This window comes from Lepidochelys kempii, chromosome 9 (genome assembly GCF_965140265.1).
Source record: "Lepidochelys kempii isolate rLepKem1 chromosome 9, rLepKem1.hap2, whole genome shotgun sequence".
Taxonomy (NCBI): Eukaryota; Metazoa; Chordata; order Testudines; family Cheloniidae; genus Lepidochelys; species Lepidochelys kempii.
In genome coordinates this window covers 31,947,028-31,973,284 of record NC_133264.1, presented here as the reverse complement: position 1 = coordinate 31,973,284, position 26,257 = coordinate 31,947,028, and the positions used below count along the sequence as shown (strand labels likewise).

General features: G+C 39.4%; 1 protein-coding gene across 11 annotated transcripts in view; it reads left to right on the top strand.

Annotated features, from left to right (window-relative positions):
• U2SURP (U2 snRNP associated SURP domain containing) overlaps positions 1-26,257 on the top strand; it is a 75,977-nt gene that overhangs the window by 7,140 nt on the left and 42,580 nt on the right. For 7 of the 11 annotated variants that reach the window (XM_073359764.1, XM_073359763.1, XM_073359762.1 and 4 more), the window contains exons 2-6: positions 18,368-18,415; positions 22,035-22,139; positions 23,454-23,568; positions 23,978-24,114; positions 25,656-25,723. In XM_073359764.1, coding sequence (XP_073215865.1) covers positions 18,368-18,415; positions 22,035-22,139; positions 23,454-23,568; positions 23,978-24,114; positions 25,656-25,723 — 473 coding nt within the window. Of the gene's footprint in view, positions 1-18,367; positions 18,416-21,204; positions 21,931-22,034; positions 22,140-23,453; positions 23,569-23,977; positions 24,115-25,655; positions 25,724-26,257 lie in introns of those variants that run through there. The other 4 variants (XM_073359758.1, XM_073359761.1, XM_073359760.1 and 1 more) reach the window with 2 other exon arrangements.

Sequence of the window (26,257 nt, the reverse complement as noted above, 5' to 3'; positions counted from 1 at the left end):
ATGCTTAGTGGCACTGGTCCCAATACAGATTCTTGAGGGACCCCCAATATTTATTACTTTTCATTTTGAAAACTGACCATTTCTACCCTTTGTTCCGTATCTTTAAGCAGTTACTGATCCATGAGAAGACCTTCCCTCTTATCCCATGACTCTTTACTTTGCTTAAGAGCCTTTTGTGAGGGACCTTGTCAAAGGCTTTCTGAAAGTTGAAGTACACAATATCCACTGGATCCCCCTTGACAACATGTTTGTTGACCTCCCCCCCTCCCCCAAAGAATTCTAATAGATTAGCGAGGGATGATTTCCCTTTACAAAAGCCATGTTGACTCTTTCCCAACATACTGTGTTCATATATGTGCCTGATAATTCTGTTCTTTTACTATAGTTTCAACCAATTGGCCTGATACTGAAGTTAGGCTTAACAGACTGTAATTGTCAGGATTGTCTGTGGAGCCTCTCTCAAAAATTGGCATTGCATTAGCTATCCTCCAATTCTCTGCAACAAAAGATGATTTAAGAGATACGTTACATACCACTGTTAATATTTCCACAATTTCATATTTGAGTTCCTTCAGAATTCTTGGATGAATACCATCCGGTCCTGGTGATTTATTAGTGTTTAATTTATCAGTTTATTCCAAAACTTAATCTATTGACATCTTAATCTGAGACAGTTTCTCAGATTTGTGCCCTAAAAAAATGGCTCAATGTTGGAATTTCCTCACATCTGGTGCAGTGAAGATTGTTGCAGAGAATTAATTTAGTTTCTTCACAACTAAGTGCTCCTTTAGCTCGTCAATTGTACAGTGACCCCACTGCTGGATTGTCAGGCTTCCTGCTTTTGATGTACTTAAAAAAAAAAAAATGCTGTTAGATTTTGTGCCTTTGCTAGTTTTCCTTCAAATTCTTTTTGACCTACCTAATTATATTTTACACTTGACTTGCCAGAGTTTTTCTTTTCTATTTTCCTCAGTAGGATTTGACCTCTTTACACCTGCAGCCGCCTCTTTTACTCTGTTGGTTAGTGAAGGTGGCATTATTTAGATTCTCTTACTGTGGGTTTTTTTCATTTGGGGTGTGTATATATAGTTTAAGCCTCTATAATCGTGTTTTTAAATAGTTTTCATACAGCTAGCGGGCATTTCACACTTGTGACTGTTCCTTTTAATGTCCATTTAACTAGCTTTCTCATTTTTGTGTAGTTTCCCTTTTTGGAGTTAAATGCTACTGTGGTGGGTTTCTTTGTTATTTTCCTCCCTACAAGGATGTTACATTTAATTACGCTATGGTTGCTATTACTGAGGGTTCAGCTATACACACCTCTTGGACCAGATACTTGCCCCATTTAGGACTAAATCAGGAATGGCCTCCCCCTTGTGGGTTCCTGGACTAGCTGCTCCAAGAAGCAGTCATTAATGGTGACTAGAAATTTTATCTCTGCATCCTGTCCTGAGGTGATGTGTACCTAGTCAATATAGGGATAGTTATAATCCCCCATTATTATTGGGTTTTCTGTTTTTGTAGCTAGAACCCTGCGCGGATACAAAAATGTGGATCCGCACCTGATCCGCATCCGCCAGGATCAACCCACGATTCGACCCATGATCTGTTAGCTGTCTTTTACTGGTCTCCGCATCTGCACCAGCAAGCCGTCTCACAACGGCTAGAGACCGGGGAGGGGGATGTGGGGAAGGAAGTGGGTGGCAGGGTCTTGCAGGGAAGAGGCAGCGCCAGGGTGGGGACTGGGGGTAAGGAGCAGCATGGGGGTGGGGTCTCGAGAAGAAGGGATGGCGCAGAATGGGGAATGGGCATCGCATTGTGTGCTGCTCCTGGGAGCTTGTGAGCAATGGCACACGGCAGCAGCCGTGCAGGTTGCATCACAGTAGGGTGGGGTGCCGGGTCCCTGTTCGCTCCAATCCCTTTGGCTAGGGGCAGCCACTGCTGCCCAGGAGCTGCCAGGCCCAGGACTGGGAGTGCAGCCAGTGCTGCCGGGCCAGGCCATGGTGGGGACGCTGATGCTGCCCAACAGGCCCGAGCTGCGGGACAGGAAGCGGCTGGACTGGCTGCTGGCCACCGACCCCAAGAGCACTGCATCCCCCAGGTTGTGCAAGCCAGGTACCACGGGCCAGGTACTACCAGTGAGTAGAGCCATGCATGGTTGTATCTGTATCTGATTCACTATCTGCAAAAATGGTCCGCAGATATCTGCAGATTTGCAGGTCTCTATGTGTGGCCTCTCTCCTCTTTCTGAGCATTTCACAGTCACTGTCACCATCTCAGTCAGGTGGTTGGTAGTATGTTCTTATTGCTGCACTCTTATTATTCAAGCACTGAATTTCTATCCATAGAGATTCTGTGGTTTCAGAGTAGCAGCCGTGTTAGTCTGTATTCGCAAAAAGAAAAGGAGTACTTGTGGCACCTTAGAGACTAACCAATTTATTGGAGCATAAGCTTTCGTGAGCTATAGCTCACTTCATCATGCACTTTATGCATCCGATGAAGTGAGCTGTAGCTCACGAAAGCTTATGCTCAAATAAATTGGTTAGTCTCTAAGGCGCCACAAGTACTCCTTCTCTTTTTAGAGATTCTATGGTAGTTTGATTAATTCCAGATTTTTGCTATATTTGACTCTATACTTTCTTTTACATATAATGTCCTCCCCCAACAGTGCGAGCTATTTTGCCATTCCCGTTTATTTTATATGCTGGTATTACCATGTCCCATTGGTTATTATCATTCCACCAGGTTTCTATGATACCTATTATATCAATATCTGCATTTAATATCAGGCATTCAAGTTCATCCATCTTTGTATTTACACTTCTAGTATTTGTGTACAAGCACTTATAAAATGTATCAATATTTAGATATCTGTCTTTAAGTGATGTAATTGAATAGAACTTTTTTTTTTTTAATTTTGACCTTTTTATAGTGGAATTGATAGTCACCTCTGTAATTTAGGTGGTAAAAATATTTCAGTTCTAAACTCCTGTTTCAGGTGTTTATATCTTTTTAACACTTAGGGCAAACATTTTCAGTGTTTAGACGCTGCTTTACATTGAATTATTTTTTGAAAGTTTGAACAAAATTGTTTGGATGCAAGCGGAGAGGGGGGAAAACAGCAGGCCCTCCGTTCGCGGCGAAAAAAGGGTATTTTTCAATCAAGTTAGCTTATTATGATTGAAAAGGCCTATTCTAGGCTACAGCACAACTGGATAGCACCTTCAGACTTGTTACTCTATATCTTAATGAGTGTTAATGTAACACATTTGAAAAGTTCTCTTAACTTAATCTAACACAATTGATAAACACAGCCTTTTGCAGACTAAGGGCTTGGCTACACTTGCGAGTTACAGCGCAATAAAGGAGCCCCGGGCGCACTAGCTCATTACCCATCCACACTGGGAAGGCATGTAGAGCGCTCTGACTCTGCGGCCACCGCGTTGCTGGTACTCCACCTCAGCAAGTGGAATAACGTTTGCTGCACCCCTGCAACGAGGTGTTGCATTACTGCGCTCTGATCAGCCTCCGGAAATGTCCCATAATTCCCTTAAGTCAAGTGGCCACTCTTGTCATTGTTTTTGAATCGCTGTAGGAATGCGGATATGCCCTTTGAAAGCTCTGTTTCTGACAGCAGGCTGCTTATCTGCTCCGAGACAAAGCAAGCCATTAGTGTGGAATGCTGTGTGTGTGAGAGGGGGGTGGGGGGGATGGGGAGGGGTGGAGGGGTCTGCTGCTTACAAGGTGGCATGCTGACGTGCTCCCAGCCCCCCACATACAAACAACACATTCCCTGTCACACTCCACCCCCCCCCCCATTTGAAAAGCACGTTGCAGCCACTTGCATGCTGGGATAGCTGCCCACAATGCACCGCTCCCAATGCCGCTGCAAGCCGCAAATGTGACCATGCCAGTGCGCTTGAAGCTGTCAGTGTGGACAGACTGCAGCGCTTTCCCTATTGTGCTTCCTGAAGGCTGGTTTAACTCAAAGTGCTCTACATCTGCAAGTATAGCCATGCCCTCAGGCTGTGTCTACACTTAAATTGCTACAGTGGCAAAGGTGCAGCATCACTTCAGTGGAGACATGCACTAGAGTGACAGGAGGGGTTCTCCTATTGTAGTTAATTCATCTCCTTGAGAGATGGTAGGTAACCCTATCTTTGCAGGAGGTTAGATTTTTTTTATGCCTCTGGGTGATGTAATTGGATCAACCTAACTTTTTCATGTAGACATGGCCTCAGACACTGTGGAAGAGGGAAAGACACTAAACCATGAGAAAAATGACAAGCAATGACAGTTTCCTTTGGGGTACTTGGTAAGCTGTGAGCAGCAGCAGAAGCAGGGACTAGAGTTATTCATGGAAGAGTAGTACAGTAACTCCTCACTTAAAGTTGTCCCGGTTAACGTTGTTTCATTGTTACATTGCTGATCAGTTAGGAACACGCTCGTTTAAAGTTGTGCAATGCTCCCTTATAACGTTGTTTGGCAACCACCTGCTTTGTCCACTGCTTGCAGGAAGAGCAGCCCTTTGCAGCTAGCTGGTGGGGGCTTGGAACCAGGGTGGGTCGGAAGCCCCCCATCAGCTCCCCGCTCCCCTAAGTTCCCTGTGCAGCAGCTGCCTAGCAGGCTATCAGTTGCCTGTAGTTCAGCTGTCCTCCCCCCTACTGCCACGTGCTGCTCCTGCCCTCTGCCTTGGAGCTGCTCCCTAAGCCTCCTGCTTGCTGGGGAGGGGGTGGAGAAGCCGCAAATGTGACCATGCCAGTGCGCTTGAAGCTGTCAGTGTGGACAGACTGCAGCGCTTTCCCTATTGTGCTTCCTGAAGGCTGGTTTAACTCAAAGTGCTCTACATCTGCAAGTATAGCCATGCCCTCAGGCTGTGTCTACACTTAAATTGCTACAGTGGCAAAGGTGCAGCATCACTTCAGTGGAGACATGCACTAGAGTGACAGGAGGGGTTCTCCTATTGTAGTTAATTCATCTCCTTGAGAGATGGTAGGTAACCCTATCTTTGCAGGAGGTTAGATTTTTTTTATGCCTCTGGGTGATGTAATTGGATCAACCTAACTTTTTCATGTAGACATGGCCTCAGACACTGTGGAAGAGGGAAAGACACTAAACCATGAGAAAAATGACAAGCAATGACAGTTTCCTTTGGGGTACTTGGTAAGCTGTGAGCAGCAGCAGAAGCAGGGACTAGAGTTATTCATGGAAGAGTAGTACAGTAACTCCTCACTTAAAGTTGTCCCGGTTAACGTTGTTTCATTGTTACATTGCTGATCAGTTAGGAACACGCTCGTTTAAAGTTGTGCAATGCTCCCTTATAACGTTGTTTGGCAACCACCTGCTTTGTCCACTGCTTGCAGGAAGAGCAGCCCTTTGCAGCTAGCTGGTGGGGGCTTGGAACCAGGGTGGGTCGGAAGCCCCCCATCAGCTCCCCGCTCCCCTAAGTTCCCTGTGCAGCAGCTGCCTAGCAGGCTATCAGTTGCCTGTAGTTCAGCTGTCCTCCCCCCTACTGCCACGTGCTGCTCCTGCCCTCTGCCTTGGAGCTGCTCCCTAAGCCTCCTGCTCTGTCTCCGTCTGCCATGCTGTCTCCCCTCCCTCCATTTCTGCTGCCTTCTAGAGTGTGAGGCTACATTAACAACGAGTTTACCCCTTGAAGACTCAGCCAACTGCTAGTTCATCATTTAGCAATAAGGCATTCCCTGGGAAATATCCCACCCCTCTGACTTCACTCCCTCAACCAACCTTCACAATCATCACTGCTGTGTACAGTATTAAATTGTTTGTTTAAAACTTATACTCTGCGTGTATGTATATTTTTAAAATCTTTTGTCTGGCAAAAAAAATTTCTCTGGAACCTAACCCCTCCTATTTACATTAATTCTTATGGGGAAATTGGATTAGCTTAACATTTTCTCTTAAAGTTGCATTTTTTAAGAACATAACTACAATGTTCAGTGAGGAGTTACTGTACTTGAAAAATAGATCCTGCTGTAATGGTAGAGTAGTGCAAACTCTTCCCCTTTGCAGCAGCCGGGAACAACTTTAGGAGGTTAGAGTGTCACATTTATTAGACTTCTATAAGTGTAATGTGATACAAAAGCTGGAGTCCAAAACAGCCTGTCAAGCAGCACCTTAGCAGAAATTCCATCACCCTTCCTGGTATTTAGGGTTGGTTTCTTTCCCAGCACATTGCTGTTGGATATGTTGGTGGAATATGGCACCCCCTCTGTTTGGTAGGTTTTTTTTTTTTTTTTTTTTTACATCTTCTGTCTTGTATGTTTAATCCTTTAGGAAATTTACAAATGTTACGTGATCACATACCAGGGTGGATAAAAATCAATGATTTAAAAAAATAAATAAATAAAAACATTGGATTTTTTTTATTTAAATCAGATTTTTTTGATAAAATGCTTTTTGAGGAAAGAACCTATCTAAAGATAGTTTTAATTAAGATACATTATAGCTCAAAGATATCTCATCATGGAATAGGGATTATAATTTCTAATTCTATAGTATGAGACATTATATTGGGAGGGGATAACTCAGTGGTTTGAGCAATGGCCTGCTAAACCCAGGGTTGTGAGTTCAATCCTTGAGGGGGCCATTTAGGGATCTGGGGCAAAAATTGTGGATTGGTCCTGTTTTGAGCAGGGCGTTGGACTAGATGACCTCCTGAGGTCCCTTCCAACCCTGATATTCTATGATTCTATATTCATATAATGTTTAAGAAAAGTTTTGTAAATGAGTTCCAATAGTTCATGGATTAGGGACCCAATTTTATGGGGTTCCAGGGGCTTCTGTGTAGATTATTAGGTTAATCTTTCTAGCTATACCGTTAGGGATGCTTAGTTTTGCAGTTCTCAAACTGTGGATTAATGTTTCCAGACACAACACATTTTGTTAACAGCAAAAATGTTTTAAAATACATAATATATAAAGGTGAGAAATAACACACTGCAACCCTATTGTCCCTGTGCAAATTTGTGTACACAAAGTCAATCCTTTACCTCTCTAAAAGTGCAAAGTTTCAGAAAGTTCAATGAACAGAAGATTGTTGGGGGCGGAATAGATCTGGACAAGGGGAAGAAATCTGGAGATAAACGTGAGAAGGGCGGGACAGGCAGTAGAAACAAAAGTGAAACTGTTTGAGCAGTATATTCCAGAAGTCTTGAGGTCTTTCTGAGTGTAGCTAGGGTGACCAGATGTCCCGATTGTATAGGGACAGTCCTGATACGTGGTGCTTTTTTCTTATATAGGCTCCTATTTCCCTGCCCCTGTCCTGTTTTTTCACTCTTGCTGTCTGGTCACCCTAAGTATAGCTTTCATTGATTTGAGGTCTACCATACCATTCTCTCACTAGAAGGGAAAACTTACAATGGCAGCAGGCCGTAAAAGAGACCTAGTTTGGGAATAGGAACCATTCAAGAAATATCTGTTTGCTGATAATGTTTTAAAGAAAGTCACATCAGTGAACTGGTGGAAGTCACTTAAGCACTTGGATTCAGAGACTGTTGACATGATGATCTCACTTTCAACAGCAGTAATTTCTGCCGGTGTAGAAAGAATATTTTCTTCCTTTGGACTAATTCATTCCAAGTTGAGAAATCGTTTGGGATCTGAAAAAGGAGAAAAGCTTGTTTTTCTTTTCCAGATTATGAACAAACAGGAAAATGAAGGTGAAGACTACTGAGTTAGTTGCAGAAGTAAATATTTTAAGTTTCTCATGTTGACCTGGCTGACAGTCGATTTTTTTAAAAATATTTCATTTAACTATTTTAGTTAAAAACAACTTTATCAAAAACAAACCTGATTTTAAAAAACTTGAATGTTTAACTAAATTCAAATGCTTGTTTTGTTAAAATATTATATGTTTGCTGTTGAAGAAAAGAATCCAGAATACATAACATTGTTGTTTTAGTTGACTAAAACAATTTAAATATCTGTCTGGTGATGTTCTCCTAATATAGCATGGCAAGAAAATCCTCCAAATATTAATGATTAACCTGTTGAATTGGAGATAGTTCACCTCCCAAAGACTTCATAAATATCTGCTTCAGTTACCTTTGGTAAATAAAATAACCAAACAATCATTTATTTTCTGATACAGCTGTAAAACTAATCTGAAAAGTTTTCAGAATAAATCACTTAAAAATGTATAGTGTATATAATATAGTGTATATAATCTACATCTATCTCTGAGTTGTGAAGAATATGTATTAAGGTTATAACAAACAACAAGAATGCACTTTTCTGTAGAAATCCATGATTAAATCAAGGCTTCCTGACTAGTGATTTAAATCAAATCTACCCTGTCACACACTCTCTCTCAGACTAACACAGCTGCTACTCTGAAACCTCTCAAAAAATAGTGTACAGTATTATTCACTATAACTTTACAACAGTGGCTATGTCTATACTACAAGCTTCTGTCAGCACAGCTGTGTCAGTCGGGTGTGATCGCTGACTGACATAGCTGTGCTGACAGAAGCTCCTAGTGTAGATGCAGTTATACTAGCAAAACTTCACTTTTACTGGTACAGCTTGCTTCTCTCATGGAAGCATGAGAGTGTTACTATACTGATATAAAATGCAGCTTTGCCAGTATAGGTGTGTTCATGCTAGGAATGGTTTTCTTGTATAGTATATTGGTGTTCCTGTACTGGTAATGTACTTCTTATGTAGACATAGCCTAAGTGTTACGCTTAATATGCTGGATCATATGCCTCTGTACCTGCCTCTGCTGATGCTCAGAGTTTTCCAGTGCCTCTAGTAAGGAACTTACAAGGGTTTTGTTAATTTAATTCCGCTGCTTAAGACAGCTGTGGCCAGCAGCCCAGGCACTGGAATTTTCAGTAGACCCAGGAAGACGACACTGCATCAGTTCATGTTTGGAAGGTTATTTTCAAAACATCAAGGTTAGAAAATTATTTTCTTTAAAAGGTGGAGAATTTCAAATTATGTGTAAGCCTTCCATGTTTTCCCATAACAAGTGAGAAGGGCGGGTGTTTCAGGCTTTGCTGTGCTCTTATTATTTTTCAAAATATGCTCATTTTAATGTGTGGTAACCAAATCATCCCTGCCATTTGTCTTTCATCCACTCCTGTCTTGTCATACACCTAGCTTGTCACTCCGAGGCAGGGACTGTCTTTTTTTATTACATTTGTGTAGGGCCTAGAACAGTGTGTCTCTGGTTGTAGATTGGGGCCCTTAGGCACTAGTGTAACACATCATAATGGGATATGGAAAAAAGGTTTGAAGTTGGTAATTGGAAAGGAGGAAAAAGTGTTTTCAGAAAAGAAGTGTGGCTTTTTAATTTACACCTATATTCCCAGTTGCGCCAGTGAACTGGTGTTACTACCACCACTATGCTTGAGCTGTGCCTTGTGTTACCTCAGTAGTGAAAGTAAGACCTGTTGGTGCAGGTGAAGTGAGGAATGTGAAGATAGAATTGTATGGAGGATGGGAGGTGACACAGTTATTGTTTTCAATTTTTGAAGCCTGGCGGCACTTTGTATCTCCTTGTGGGCATTGTATCCTTGGCTTTTGTGGCTTTGGACTTGTCTCCACATGAAACTTGGAGTTCTCCCATTGGTGATGGTAATCCACCTCCCCAAGAGGTGATAGCTAAGTCATCAGAAGAATTCTTCCATCGACCTAGCGCTTATTTTCTAGTGTAGACCAGCCCTTTATTTAGTTCAGTTCTTGAAGCTCTGTCCAACATTTATCTTAAATGGATTTGGTGGTGTTAAAAATGGAGGTGGTTTCCTTAAAGCTACACAGTGCTTGCAGATGTAAGTGCTAATATCTTGGTCAATTGGAAACTGGCCATAATCGTAGCAAAGTATTTCTTAGACTACTGGTGCCTGCATTGTTCCAATCTGGATTGATGAGGAATAACATTTTCTTAATATGACATGTTTAAAAGACAAATTTCTTACAACAAAGAAGTCTGTTAATGCTCAGTAGCTAAGACACCTCTACCTCCATATAACGTGACCTGATAGAACACAAATTTGGATATAACATGGTAAAGCAGCGCTCTGGGGGTGGGGGGTGGGGCTGCACGCTCCGGTGGATCAAAGTATGTTCGATAAAATGCAGTTTCACCTATAACGTGGTAAGATTTTTTTGGCTCCCGAGGACAGCGTTATATCGGGGTAGAGGTGTATTGAGGAAATTTAAAGAATTACCAAATTTTTAGTTATCTCTACATTTTACTTTTAATTTCAATTTAAACATAAATGTTGTATGAAACAGCCATAAGTTACAGAGGATCCTCCTGTAGTAGTGGAGATTTCTGGAACATATGTATTTAATGTAATTTGCACTTTTTTCTATTCTGTGGCATCTCTCTAAAAATGTTTTCGATTAACAATAATCATCTAAAATTAAGGATCTTACTCGTTGAGAAGGGAAAATTGAACTTTTTCAGCCACTGTTAAGAAAGGTTTAATAAGGAACCTCTTCTAAACTAAGTACCCTATTTATGATGAGACCATATGTATATGTACTGGTCTTCATGTTTTGTCATGTATGCATTAGTTTATTTAATTTATTTAATAATAAATTGGATATCTTTAAGTATAATTGCTTTTACATAAGGATCACTTAAAAAGAGACATTGTTTTGTTCAGCCATGAACTAAAAGCTAGCAAAGCTTAAGAACTTGTTGCCAAAAACCATCTGTCTTTGGCAAGGCCTATCTGTTGCACATACTAGCAAACCTTTCTTCACAGTCTTTTTTAGATAACTAGAATTTCAGTGAAAGGTGAGTAGGGGATTCTAATTCTGTTACTTGTCTAAAAAGATAACTCTGCAAATTGCCTTTTGCCTTTCTGTAAAGCACTGAATTATCATTCTGATTTTCAGTATGATATGTTGAGTGACAATAAAAGCCAAGTAAATATAGATATTACATAAGCACCAGTGTAAAACTGCATGGACTGAGTCATCTTCATTTTGTTAATGGGGTAAAATTAGTTTGTATCAGTTTGAATTGAGTTTGCCAGTTTTTAATAACAAAAGTAATTACTAGGCAGGTTATAGTTCACTATAAACATTAATATTTGATTTATTATAGATAGTATTTATTGAATGAGAGAGGTAGGTTGAGGTTTATAAAGTGTGTTTATGGAAAAGGTGCCACTTCGTCTGTAGCTTGAAGGTAAACTTTATCTTGGATTTTCAGGCTCATCTTCTCAATGTTACTACAGGTTGAATCAGATAACTTCCTGGCTCTATGTTCTGGGAAGAACATAGCTAATAGTCTATACTCCTGGGGGAATTTTGTGCCAAAAAATTAAAATTTTTGTGCACAATATTTAAGATTCTGCAAAATTCTGCATATTTTATTTGTCAAAATAACACACTATAATCATGCCAATTTCAATTAATTTGGTAATTTTTTTTCAAAATACCTGTCAGCAAGTATGCCTGTAACAGTACAGGTTTCCTGCATCCCTCAGAAGCTGTGCAAAGACTTGGGGGAGTCAGGGGTAATGGAGGAGCTGAGGGAGAGGGAAGTAATTGCTGGGATGGAGCCTGGGTATGGACTTAAGAGGTGGTTGGGTGTGGGTGGGAGAAGTATGGAACAGGGTTTTTTTGGGCAGAGAGGGATTGTTAGGGAGCCTCCACCATGTAGACCCTGGATGACCCCAACCCTCTCATTCAATCAGACACATCTGCCCCATCCTCATGTGTCCCTGCATCCCCTTCTCCCATCCCTATGTGGCTATGCACCCCACTCAGCCACCCCTTCCCCTATATGTCCCTGAAGACCTTCCCCCGTTCCCATGTGTCCCTGTGCCCCCACTCAGCTACCCCCAACTCCTATGTGGCCCTCCACCCCCACTCAGCCACCTCTTCCCTTCATTTGTGCCTGCACACTCCTCTCCCTGTCCCCATGTGGCCCTGCACCCCCACTCAGCCTCTGCCCCAGTCTCCCCCCCCCATAGCCTTTCTGAATCTGTCTGTGACCCCCCCCATGTGCCCCGTGCTGTCTATCACCCCATATCCCATGCCTCCTAACCTGGCCCCACTGGCAGGCGCTGTGCAGAAAGCAGCTTCTTTCTCTTCCCTATTCCTAGCTGGGGCTTCTCCCACCGGAGAGCAGCTGCTCTCTGTTCTGGTGCCATAGTGGCCCATGGTGGGTGAAAGGAGTAACTGCAACACCTTTCCGGCAGAATGTATTTTCTACAGGGGGAAAAAAAAATTCTGCATGGCACATGAACAAGTAGTTGCTGAACCGACTAGAGGGGATGCCATTTTAGATTTGGTCTTGGTGAGTAATGAGGACCTCATAGAGGAAATGGTTGTAGGGGATAATCTTGGCTCAAGTGATCATGAGCTAATGATTCAGTTCAAACTGAATGGAAGGATTAACAAAAATAAATCTGCAACTAGGGTTTTTGATTTCAAAAGGGCTGACTTTCAAAAATTAAGGAAATTAGTTAGGGAAGTGGATTGGACTGAAGAATTTATGGGTTTAAAGGTAGAGGAGGCCTGGGATTATTTTAAATTAAAGCTGCAGAAGCTATCGGAAGCCTGCATCCCAAGAAAGGGGAAAAAATTCATAGGCAGGAGTTGTAGACCAAGCTGGATGAGCAAGCATCTTAGAGAGGTAATTAAGAAAAAGCAGAAAGCATATAGGGAGTGGAAGAAGGGAGGGATCAGTAAGGAAAGCTACCTTATTGAGGTCAGAATATGTAGGGATAAAGTGAGACAGGCTAAAAGTCAAGTAGAGTTGGACCTTGCAAAGAGAATTAAAACCAATAGTAAAAGGTTCTATAGTCATATAAATAGGAAGAAAACAAAGAAAGAAGAAGTGGGACCGCTAAAAACTGAGGATGGAGTGGAGGTCAGGGATAATCTAGGCATGGCCCAATATCTAAACAAATACTTTGCCTCAGTCTTTAATAAGACTAAAGAGGATCTTAGGGATAATGGTAGCATGATAAATGGGAATGAGGATATGGAGGTAGACATCTGAGGTAGAAGCGAAACTCAAACAGCTTAATGGGACTAAATCGGGGGGCCCAGATAATCTTCATCCAAGAGTATTAAAAGAATTGGCACAAGAAATTGCAAGCCCATTAGCAAGAATTTTTAATGAATCTGTAAACTCAGGGGTTGTACCGTATGATTGGAGAATTGCTAACATAGTTCCTATTTTTAAGAAAGGGAAAAAAAGTGATCCAAGTAATTATAGGCCTGTTAGTTTGACATCTGTAGTATGCAAGGTCTTGGAAAAAATTTTGAAGGAGAAGGTAGTTAAGGACATTGAAGTCAATGGTAAATGGGACAAAATACAACATGGTTTTACAAAAGGTAGATCGTGCCAAACCAACCTGATCTCCTTCTTTGAGAGAGTAACAGATTTTTTAGATAAAGGAAACGCAGTGGATCTAATTTACTTAGATTTTAGTAAGGCGTTTGATACTGTGCCACATGGGGAATTATTAGTTAAATTGGATAAGATGGGCATCAATAGGAAAATTGAAAGGTGGATAGGGAATTGGTTAAAGGGGAGACTACAACGGGTCCTACTGAAAGGTGAACTGTCAAGTTGGAGGGAGGTTACCAGTGGAGTTCCTCAAGGATCAGTTTTGGGACCAATCTTATTTAATCTTTTTATTACTGACCTCGGCACAAAAAGTGGGAGTGTGCTAATAAAGTTTGCAGATGATACAAAGCTGGGAGGTATTGCTAATTTAGAGAAGGACAGGGATACCCTACAGGAGGATCTGGATGACCTTGTAAACTGGAGTAATAGGAATAAGATGAAATTTAATAGTGAGAAGTGTAAGGTCATGCATTTAGGGATTAATAACAAGAATTTTAGTTATAAGCTAGGGACGCATCAACTAGAAGTAACGGAGGAGGAAAAGGACCTTGGAGTATTGGTTGATCATAGGATGACTATGAGCTGCCAATGTGATATGGCTGTGAAAAAAGCTAATGTCGTCTTGGGATGCATCAGGAGAGGTATTTCCAGTAGGGATAAGGAGGTTTTAGTACCGTTATATAAGGCACTGGTGAGACCTCACCTGGAATACTGTGTGCAGTTCTGGTCTCCCATGTTTAAGAAGGATGAATTCAAACTGGAACAGGTACAGAGAAGGGCTACTAGGATGATCCGAGGAATGGAAAACTTGTCTTATGAAAGGAGACTCAGGGAGCTTGGCTTGTTTAGCCTAACTAAAAGAAGGTTGAGGGGAGATATGATTGCTCTCTATAAATATATCAGAGGGATAAATACCAGAGAGGGAGAGGAATTATTTAAACTCAGTACCAATGTGGACACAAGAACAAATGGATATAAACTGGCCACTAGGAAATTTAGATTAGAAATTAGACGAAGGTTTCAAACCATCAGAGGAGTGAAGTTTTGGAATAGCCTTCCGAGGGAAGTAGTGGGGGCAAAAGATGTATCTGGCTTTAAGATTAAACTCGATAAGTTTATGGAGGAGATGGTATGATGGGATAACATGGTTTTGGTAATTAAATATTCATGGTAAATAGGACCAATGGCCTGTGATGGGTTTTTAAATGGGGTAAGATCCAAGTTACCGGGAAAGAATTTTCTGTAGTATCTGGCTGATGAATCTTGCCCATATGCTCAGGGTTTAGCTGATCGCCATATTTGGGGTCGGGAAGGAATTTTCCTCCAGGGCAGATTGGAAGGCCCTGGAGGTTTTTCGCCTTCCTCTGTAGCATGGGGCACGGGTCACTTGCTGGAGGATTCTCTGCTCCTTGAGGTCTTCAAACTACAATTTGAGGACTTCAATAGCACAGATATAGGTGTGAGGTCTTTTTTAGGAGTGGTGGGTGAAATTCTGTGGCCTGCATTGTGCAGGAGGTCAGACTAGATGATCATAATGGTCCCTTCTGGCCTAAATATCTATGAATCTATGAATTCTGTGCCTGTGCAGTGGTGCAGAATTCTCCCAGGAATATATTATAATAGTATGTCTGGATATGGCTTCTGTTTAAACAGAGGCCCAAGGAATCTGTATTTAAACAATATAGCTTGGTTAAAAACATTTTGTCACCTAATGATCATATCACACAGACTTTATACTTTAATTGAATATGCATTCTGTTATACTTCAATATACTTATTCATAAAAAGGAGTGAAGTGGTGGGAAGGGAGAAGTAAATCAAGCTAATGTCTAAAAGTAGAGCTGTAAATTGCAACTCTACATTACAATCCTTAAATAATCTTTCTGAGGTTTAACTCTCAGACAGCAAGATATTTTTCACTAAGTTTGCAAATTCTTCAAGTGAGCCATTTTGCTATGTGATTTCATACTTCTGAATTGAATATAGCCATAAAATGATTGGATAGGTGAATTAAGTGATTAATTTCATGCGAAAGTATTAGAATGTTTGTCTAAAGATAAACTTTTTTGAAAAATTAAAAAAATACTCCCCACAACTTAAAATGCCCCAAACCAAATCTCCTTCCAAAACGTCAATGATAAAATTGTAAAATAATCACAAGAATGCCAATAGATTATAATGTGTTGCAAAACCTTGAGCAAGTAGAATGGATGCATGTTTTTGTCCTTTCCTATCAATTTCTGGTTTCCCAGTACTAGGCTATATGGAGCCATATTTTCTTCTGCACTGAGGTCTACTTGTCAGAGCAGGTTGTGGGAGGGTGCCATTTGGGAACCAGTTTTACAGCTCCTGGACTCTTTGGGCTTATCTATGCTTGCCTTGCACATTAGAGCAGCCTATAGATCTGAAGGAGTTTCTATGCACTGCCTGAACAGCTTTAAATAGTAGTTTGCAGGGTATGAATCCAGGCCATGACTTTTCTAACTCTTGGATTACTTGCTTGAATTTGTCCCTAGTTGGCAATGATTAAAAATTATTGCTACCTGTTGGATTTTTGGAGATCAGTGTAATCTATCTTGTTGGTCTCATTCTAGTTCTACAGCATAAAAAACCATCGGAAAAATTAATACTCTTGTTTGTTCTCGGACAGCACAGATTGAATTGATGTTGAGATTGACCCTTTTCTTCTCTCCCTCCTTCCCCCAAAATTTCTGGAATGGCGCACTGGTGGGATAAAATAGAGAACGTTGTGCTTTTATGCATTCTGTACGTGAGTTTCAAATGCTGTGTCCAATCTGGGATGTTCCACATTCACCAAAGATTTTTATCCAATATGCTGTCCTATATCCCTTAGGTAACATAGATGAAATTTCACATTATACATATCCCCACTGTTGTTGAATAAGTTATGTACTAATGAACAGATACAGCCCTCCAAAGGGTAATTTCTCAATCTCCTATATTATGCTTAATAAAACAGCTTAATTTACTTATTGGAATATAGTAGGAAACAAACTTAAGATTTGGTCTAGATGTCCTTAGGCTCCTGTATAAATTCCCTACAAGTATTGTACTTCTGGGTGCAAAATGGTTGCTTTAATCCTCGTTTCTTTTTTGGAAAATTGTAGTTCTAGCAGCTGCAGGCTTGTGGATTACTATAATAAGAGGATTACCTCTTGTATACTTAGTTTTACCATGTTTATGGTGTTAGAGATGTTTTCAAATGCATTACAGTTTTCTTTCTGTCTTATTTGGTAATTGATATCCTTCTCTTTTGCGGATATAGCTGTCCTATATACATACAGACCCCTCAGTGTTCAAGTGAAAACATTCTCTGCAAAATAAAGGTTACTAACGTCTACCAGCTATGAGGTTAAAGGCTAATATTAGAAAAGATAGCAAGAAAGAAGTAGAAACAAGCATATCTTTTAAAAATACTAAATTTACTATTCAGAGAAAAGCAACATGATCTTTACTTTTTAACAAAATTTATTCATCAAGCTAATATCAATTACATGAAATACATTTAAAGTTTAATTTAAAATAAAATTTGATGTCAGCTACTATGTGTGTCACTAGTAGGGGTTAACTTCATTGGGTTGGAGAGGTTAAGATTAATTCCATCCAGATCTGGTTAATCACAACGTAGTAATAACTTGTACTAATATTACTCCTGGGGGAATTCTGCATGCACAGAATTCGTATCCCCTGCATATTTCTGGGGGGGGGGGGGGACTTTTGCCAGGGAAGCAAAGGGAAGCCCGCAAGAGTGGTCACCCTCCCTGGCATTGCAGGCCTGTTGGTTTGGGTGCCTGGAGCAGCTGTTAGAGATGTAAATCACTGCTGGGACTTGGTGGAGGGTGGGAGCTCTGCAGACTTGCAAGAAAGAGAGACGCTCTGTCTCTCTTGCTCACTATTGTGGCACACTCGGCATGGAGAGGTGTGGCTTTGGGGTGTTTCTGAGGAGATAGGTGTGGGGCAGAGCAGAATGTAGCAGCCTTCCTGCTTAGTGAATTGTTCCCATTGTCTCTGTGAATTCCCCCAGGAGTATAACACAGGTGTAAAAGTTTTAAGGCTCCTTTACATTGCCAGAGTTGTGTGAAGGACAAATGCATATGGTGATTTAGTGATTAGAACTGGTCTAAATTTTTGGACTGAAAAAAATTCCTTTCAAAATGTGCTCCATTACCTGTTCGGTGCTGTCCTTTTTGGAGATGGTCAATAGCCAGCATAAATAGTGAGTGTGATTTCCCAGCCCTCACTTGCTCTTCAATTGCCTATGATGTAACACTTAGCATATGGCTGCATATATTTGTTGACTAATAAATAGAAATAAAGGGTCAAACCTAGCAATATTACTATTAGACAAAGGGAGTTTGGGGATTTCCTCCAGTGCACCCCACTCCCATTCTCTAGCCATTGTACTGTATTCTAAATAAATTACCAAAATAATTGAAACTGGCATGATTATGTTGCGTTATTTTGACAGATAAAATATGTAGAATTTTGTAGAATTTTAAAATATTGTGTGCAGAATTTTTACATTTTCACGCAGAATTCCCCCAGAAGTATAAGATCAACAAATCAAATTTAGTAACTAATTTTATAGCTTAAGACAAATGTAATGAAGCAAATAACATTATCTTTGAAGGCACTTCATGTTGACAGTGTCTAAGCAGGATCAATGCAACAGGCCTGGAATTAGTGTTTAAGATGGCCTCCCTCCCTTCCTGAATCCTGGTGGAAGTGATGAGTTTGTGAAATCCAGAGAGCTGAATTGAGATGTTCATGGATAAGGGCAAGAGCCTTTTTTCTATATCAACCCACATTGAGTATACCAGTTGTGTTGCTCAAATATTTAAAAAAAAATCTTAAATATATGAGGGTAAAGATGCATGCCAGGATACTGGTGGAAATGAGAATGGAAGCCCAACAGCTGCATCTGAAAGGGCCAATGTCTTTTGCTTATCAGTAAATGCTGCTAGTATATTCCTAAGTGACTTTTTTCCCCATCATTTGCAGGTCAGACTGCCAGATGCGGTACAAACAACTGGATCTGCCGATAGTCACGTAAGTCCTAAAGAATATAGCTATTAGATTGCAAAGAATACTTCACCTATTTTGCCACAGTCAGCCCCCACTGCTAGGTAATAATATAAACTATCAATATTCATTAGTAAATGATTCACAGAATTATTTTAACCTTGCTTTCGAGTCTCATGCATGTGTGTCTGCCTCTTGGGTTTTTAGCGTAATCCATTTGCACGTTTCCGAGATATGACACTCCTCATTTTAGCACTTCAGAATATTCTTAAATAACTTTGAAAACAATAATTGCTTAATGATGGTACTAGAGAATTTGTCTTCCCCTCACCTCTTTCTTGCCAGAAAGGGGTAGAATACTAGAACAAGATCCTTTCCTTCATAATAAATACCAATATTAGAAGAGCTGTATATAATATTCTTTGCAACGGCAATAGATGTTTGAATAAACTAGTTGTAAAGAGAGTATATATAGTTGAACAATTTCTTCAGTGTTAGACAAAGTGTAGCTCCTTGCCTGCTAAATTAAGTGATCTTTTAAGTGATCTGGTGTGTGAACTATTGTTTTCTAATTTAAACCTCTGCTTTTTAGAATGCCTAGTAGAGCAGATTTCTACAAAATCGACTGGTTAGGTTACTTGTTCTTGCTTTAAAAAAATTTTTTTTGCCTTCTTCTGATGATTTCTTATTTATCACCGTTATATAGCTGGTAAATTGATAGGTACACCAGCTTCTGAGCCAACACACAAATGATCAGCCAATATATTCAATGGCCAGGGTTGGGTACACTGGATGGGGAGGGCTCTGAGTTACTGCAAAGAATTCTTTCTCAGGTGCCTGGGAAATAGAGCTCTGAAACACAGCACCAAGCTTAGTTTGCGCACAGGATTTTTTCAAAATTTCAGTCTGTGTATGTTAGGTGTTCTGTTATCAGCTGCAAAATTGCATATAAATCACCAGCATTATTGTTTAATGACAGGATGTAAGCAGCTTCATTACAACAAGCATGGCGTTAGTCTTTGAGGTGGCCTCCCTCCCTCAATCCTGGTGCAGAGCCTTTGTACGAGTTAGAAAGACCTAGTTTGAGTTCAATTTCAGGTTGAATTTACAGGCCCGGTAGTTACAAAAATATCCTTTTCCTTTATTTAAAAATTTTTTTTTTGTGGTTTGCTCTGAAAGTTGAGACAGTAAGCCTGTGGAGCCCCCGATCCTACTTATGGTTGCTTTTTAGACTACCACTGCACTTCAAAGCTGAATCAGTGCATAGCTTAACAAAAGTAAAAAAAAAACAAAAAAAAAACCTACAATGTTGATGATTTACAAGCAATTTTGAAGCTGATAATGGAACACTTTACATTCACAGTTTCAGTCTAGTTTTGTATGCAGGATGGTGTACCAGGTATGGTCACAAGCCAATACTTGTGGCTTCCTTCCCTCACAGGGGAGAAATCACTGTAGACTTCACCAGCTCAGTTTTGCCTTTGCTGAACACTTGCTCCCCAGCAGAAATGGGAAAACTTGTTAATAAGCTTGCTAGCCATATGCCCACAAAAAAGATGAGGGGTGCATCAGCAAGCTCTGAAGACAGTGCCGTGGTGAGAAATCCTTTATCCACCCCAAGCCTCTAGGAAGGAAGAAGGTGCTAACAGAGCATTGATCCTGGATCTTGCTTGGGCTTTCCATCCTTTGTATCAGCCTCTAGTTAGCAAGGCATTTGTAAATGGGGACATTTCTCTTCCCTCCATGCTCCAACCTGACTATTTAAATGGAAGCTTTCTCCTCCCTCCTTCTGTCTCAATTACTCTCCTCTTCCTGGCAACCTCTATTTTTTTGGATGGGGGGTATTCCCCAAAAATTTTCAAGTACCTGGCTCTTTTTATAGTTTTTCTAAGCAGTATATAATTCTTGTCAATTTTGTAGCTGCTTACAGGATTTTGTATTCCAGCAGTGAAACAGTCTAGAACCTTGTTAATTTCATGCTGCTTGGGGAATTATTTTTTCCAAGTCTGCTGACAACACTGTATTCGTTCACATTTGGAAAGTTTTCCTGGGAATCATAAGGGCACAAAACTGCTTTAAGATGAGTGAGCTACTTCACTCCCCAGGCCAAACTTCTCAGTGTTCAAGAGCAGTGAGCCTTTGGCCTTCTTATTCTCTCGTTCCAATTGTTGGACTCTGTTCTTGTCACACATCTAGGGCGGTGCATGTATGGACACCAAGCAAGTATTGTAGCTCAAGTTATTTCAAGCAATAGCTTCCTACAGTGCTATTTTCATGTTGTGTAAAAATGGCTTTGAGTAGGAAACTTCTATTAGAAGTGGTGTTAAATGACTAAGGCATTGACATTTCTGATAGAAATTCCATTCCAGACCGAAGTTTTTCCAAAGCTAACATTTATTTTTTTTGCAGCTGATTTTGAAATCTCTTTGGTATCATGACTAAGTTGTTCAGCTTACTCACTTTAACTTCTCACAAAGTGTGGGACCTGTTATTTAAAGAGGTTATGTGTTGCTGAGATAGCAGTCGTTAGCATCATTGTGTATAAATGAGTTGATAGCTGTGGTAGGGCTTCAAAAATATTTTGGAGGGGGTGAAGTGTCATACTATATGTAGAGATGTTCTGGTGACTACTGGGGATGTTTTCCTTATTCCCATATTGATTCATAGTTTCAATAACAAATAAGTTAAATTATTTAAAAATTGAGATTAATTTCTACTGTCTTTTGACTATTGGAATTTCAAAATAAGTTTGCTGCCTTGTCTCTTCTTCCCTTGCCAAACCTCCCTACTGCCCATTTCTTGGAGAAGTTGTCCTCCTTCTCAATGCCTTACTATCTATCTTCAGTCAGCGAAGCAGGAGAATCCTGCAGATGATGAGTTATTACTATTTCAGTATGCAGGTGTAATTTTGCTATGTGATCTTCCTTCTTTGATAGTCTTATGGGGGAGAGATGAAATTGGGAGAGTCAAGGAGAATGCGATATTGGGGAATGAAGGTTTTAATTGCCCTGGGGCTGAAAAGGCTCAAGAATATAACTTTCCTCTGTATCATCCCACAGCAAAAACATATATTGAAATTCTTCAATACTCCTTTAATTTTATTTCTATTAAAATCCTCCATCACAACTGGCTAGGATCACAAAATATTCTTCTGGCCAGGAGAATTTAATTAGCTGCAGCTCTTTTCAGTGCCTGTCCTTATTTCTTAAATGACTGCAGGGGTTGCCTCTGAGTTATGGAGCATATTGTTCTCCAGGTTTAAGCAACTAGGCATCTTCAGCAGTGTCAGCTTCTGCTGACACATGTACTGGGCTCACAGACTTTGTTAGGTTTCCCACAGGTTAGCGCAGAACATACCACAAGACCACCAATCTAGCTCATCTAAGTTTGGACGTTAAATGCTTCCTCCATAAGCTATTGCGGAATAGCTTTAAATTATCAAAATATTTCAAAATTGTGTTGCTGTTGGAAAACTACCTGTCCTGAGAGACAAGTCGAGGAGGACTTCAGTTTTTTTCCAAGTAACTAAATCAGCAGATTGGGTGAGTCCTTTCAGGTAAAATGTTACTTTGGATGTTAGATTCAAATGATGAAATGCATTTAAAAATTACTTCTCTAAACATTTTGTTTTCTGTTCCTTTTGTAGCCTCTTTTGGAAAACAAACTTAAAGCATTCAGTATTGGCAAAATGAGTGCTGCCAAGAGGACTTTAAGTAAGAAGGAACAAGAGGAGTTAAAAAAGAAGGTAATGGTAAATAGACAAGGTTTTTTTTTCTTCTTTTATATATGAAATTATCTTGCCATTTACTTATCCAAACAAAGAACTGGCAGTGAAAATAGAAATTCTGTTTCAGAGAATTAGTTGTAACTTAACTTTTTAAAAATTTAAATAAATAATACTGTAACTGTACTAATTTATTTCATGTGGTAATTTTTAAAACATTTGCTGCCAATTGTATTGGGGCGCACAGAGGTCTGCCTTTGAAATGGGAAAAAAGCCAGGTTAAGTCTAAATGAGAGCTCAGATTCTGTGGCTTTCCTGAAAGCTTTGGGTTATGACAGACTGAATGTCACAACAGTCACTGGACTGTAAAATCAGTCCCTCCCTTTGACCTGCTATCGCCTCAGGTGACTTTTCTGTTGTGTGGTTTTATGTTGTATATTATTTTATTTTAATTTCTACCAAGAGAATCAGTGGCACTGTTCTGTTTAGATATTTCAGTGCTGAAAATGTTCTATTCTACAAAATAGATTTTATTTTCAAACTAGAGATTTTTATCTTGGGAACACAGTAAATTTATGTTAAATATGGTTTGGTGCAGAAATGCACATATCAGATGTAAAATGGCTTAAGAACATCTTGAAATTTGGAATTTTAGTAAAGGCCTTTAACATGTTTCAATATATTATAACTTCTTGCTTTAGCTTGTGTGATGTCAACTCAGCTAATTAAAGTTGGGGGTTTTCAAAGAGCCTAAACAAGTTAAGTTCTCAACTTTCTCTGAATTTTCAGTGGGATCTAGCTTCCTACCCTCCCAAGACTCCTTTGAAAATCCTAATGTAAGGCAATGCAATGGTGTTTAATTTAATTTGCTATCTCACTTATTTTTATTAATTTGTCATTTGTGAAACACACCATTTAAAACTGAGCCCATTATTAACTTCATCCAGACACACAATTTGACTCTCATAGTATACACTAAATATTTTTTTGCAACACACAGACTAGCGCAGAATCTAAGGTCTTCGTCGTGTTTTTGTGTTTGCCATCTTCTTTTTACCTTTGAAATTATAAATCATTAAAAAAAAATCAACTCTACATTTATTAAATGAGTAATCATATTTGACTATACAAAACTGTTTGTCTCTAGTTCTTGTGTTGTTCATTCTTTCCACATTCCTGCTCTGAAATATTGTCTTGTCTGAAACTGAACCTTACGCTGAATTAGGACAAGTATCATGACCTCTAGAAAACAAAAAGGAAAGCTGTATGGCTACTTAAGGTTAGATGTCTCATGGATGCTGTTTGTAAAAATAGTAAACAAATTTAACATTTGGTGTGTAGGAGGATGAGAAGGCAGCTGCAGAAATTTATGAAGAATTCCTTGCTGCCTTTGAAGGAAGTGATGGTAATAAAGTGAAAACATTTGTAAGAGGAGGAATTGTTAACGCGTCTAAAGGTAAGACTTGAATATTTTATCCCCCACAACGTCTGATTAATTACAAAGAAAAAGGTTAGGTTTGGATTTTATTTTGTGTTTAATGCAGTATGTTGCTTGCCAGAATTTTTCATTATGCTTTTCGGAGATGTTTGTATAAATTATCACTTTTTTTATATTTAGAGGAAAGTGTTCTTTTTTTTTTCTTTTTTTTTTAAACCAACTACACTTTACACATGCTTTTCCTGAGTATTACATTTAAATTGCAGAGTGTGATACTATTACAGCATTTCATTTTGATTTATAAATAACTAACTAATTTTTTAGATTCTGTGTTGGAGACAGAATTTCAGAAATAAATACAAAAAACCTGATTCTTTGGGTCATTATTATGCAGTAACTGTTAACTGAGTTCCTTTTTTAAATCCAGATGAACATGAAACAGATGAAAAACGAGGTAAAATCTACAAACCTTCAGCACGATTTGCAGATCAAAAAAATCCGCCAAATCAGCCATCCTCTAATGAGAAGCCTCCATCCCTTCTAATGATAGAAACCAAAAAGCCTGTAAGTTATTCTTTTCAAAATATTACTACCTGTTTAATCCCTCTTCAAAGCACTTATACACATTAACTACTTAGAGTGGTTTTATCCCCATTTTTCATATCAGAGGAACCAAGACATGGATATTAAGTGATTTGCCAAACCATATAGTAAATCATTGTAGAGATTAGAATGTGAAGGTCTACTAGTCCTGTATGCAGACTGGTATCCATGGCTCTCTAAAAATGGTGCTCTGTCTTGAATTCGTTCAGAAGAAATATTGTACATGCTCAACTATTCTTTTTAATCAAGATAACTTCATCATGAATTAGTATTTGGTGAATGTTAAAAGAATGTTCCCAGTCACTATTGAAGATATATATGGTTGGTACCACCAGCTATTCTGAAGGTTTCAAAACAGTTTTCATTTTAACCATCCGTTTTCAGATGCGTGTAACTTTAAGAAACTTTTATCTTTTGGACTGATCTATGGTTTCCATGCTTGGTCTCTGTCTTAAGGTGATTTTTTTTGAAGCTTAAGCAAAATCCTTCAGCTCTTTGAGTTATGACCAATAGCCTGCTTGACTTGCAAGTCTTCTAAGATGAAGCACTTACTTTCTCTTTCATTTTTCTCTCTTCTGTCAGTTTGCATATACATTGTTAGTTTGATTTTGTTTTGCTTTTAAAAAAAAAAACTGGAAAAAAATACAAATACTGTTAGGGGCACATTAAGACTGTGCAATACTGAACACTCAAGTCAGAATATGTGAAAGTTAAGGTTTAACCTGCAGACTTAATGCTGTTTCTGTGTCAATTCGTTATGATGGTCTTTAACTACTTAATCATGTTTCCTAAATAGAATTCTTTCTACAATCTTTAGATATGTGTGAAGCATCTATAACATTGTGTGCTAGTGATATTAGTAGTAACAAGTGATATTAATGCAAACTCACTCCAAACATAAAACAATTTATGGATTTAGATAGTAGAGTCGGATATTAATGGACAACATAGAAGATATTTCACAGTGTGCAAAGATTTTCAATTACACAAAAGAGCTACTTAGTTGCGCTTCTTGAGTGCATCTTACTCCTCCCCCTGAGTCCTTCACTGTCACGTTGCTGTAAAAATGTTACTGCCGATGTAGCACTGTAGTGAAGACTTGCCCTTTGTCACTAAGGATGTAGTCAACTTTTGTGATTAAAATAAGTGTTAAGACTGACAAAGACATTTAACATCTTGTAATTCTATCTTAAGTAGTAAAGAGAATGTTTGAGCATGAGAACACAATTAAAGGTTGCATCGTAATGTATAAGCATGAAAACAGAGTTAAGGTTTACATTCAACTTTAACTTTTGTATTTCCTGACTCTGTGTTCAGAGGGCTCAGCCTTAATGTTTTTAAAGGAGGATTTTTTTGTCTGTGATTCAGTCATTAGGAAACCTGTAGACCAAAGACATTATGGATTGGAAATGATCTAAAATACAGGTGTCACAAACGTTTCTTTGACAAACCATTCATTGTGTGGTGTTCTGAAATATTGGCTGATGTATCCTTTATTTTAGCCTTTGAAGAAGGGGGAGAAAGAAAAGAAAAAGAGCAATTTAGAACTCTTCAAAGAAGAACTAAAACAGTAAGTTTGACTGTGCATGGAATGCCATCATAAATTAGCAAAAATGGCACAAATATTTGAATTTTTCCCTCTTACAGAGATCAAACCAGGGCTGAGATCATCACATCAGGTCTCAAACACTTGAGTGTTATGCCAACAAAGTATATGGCATCCACTAGCCCTTTGTGGGGAGTCAGATTTCAATGTTAGTAGCCAAAGAGTTTGGTTCTTTTTAAGCATGCTGTCCAGAAGTCTTAAGGCCCATGTACCAGATGGATTACACTGAGTATGTGCAGACAGAGAAGCCAACAGGGTCTGTTACCTTAAAACTTTCACAGCAGATAGATTACTCAAGGGGTTAAGCAGTAAGCCTTTGAACTTTACTAACTTGCCAGCGTCAGTTTGAGTCCCAAAATGGGCAGACCTCTGGGAAATGTGGTAAGAGACAGAACGTGTCAAATGTTAAAATGTCTGTTGGATTTTTTTTTTAAATTTTGGGGGAATGTAATTTTTTTTTTCATTTAAAAAGACGTGAATGCTTGCTAACGGGGAGGG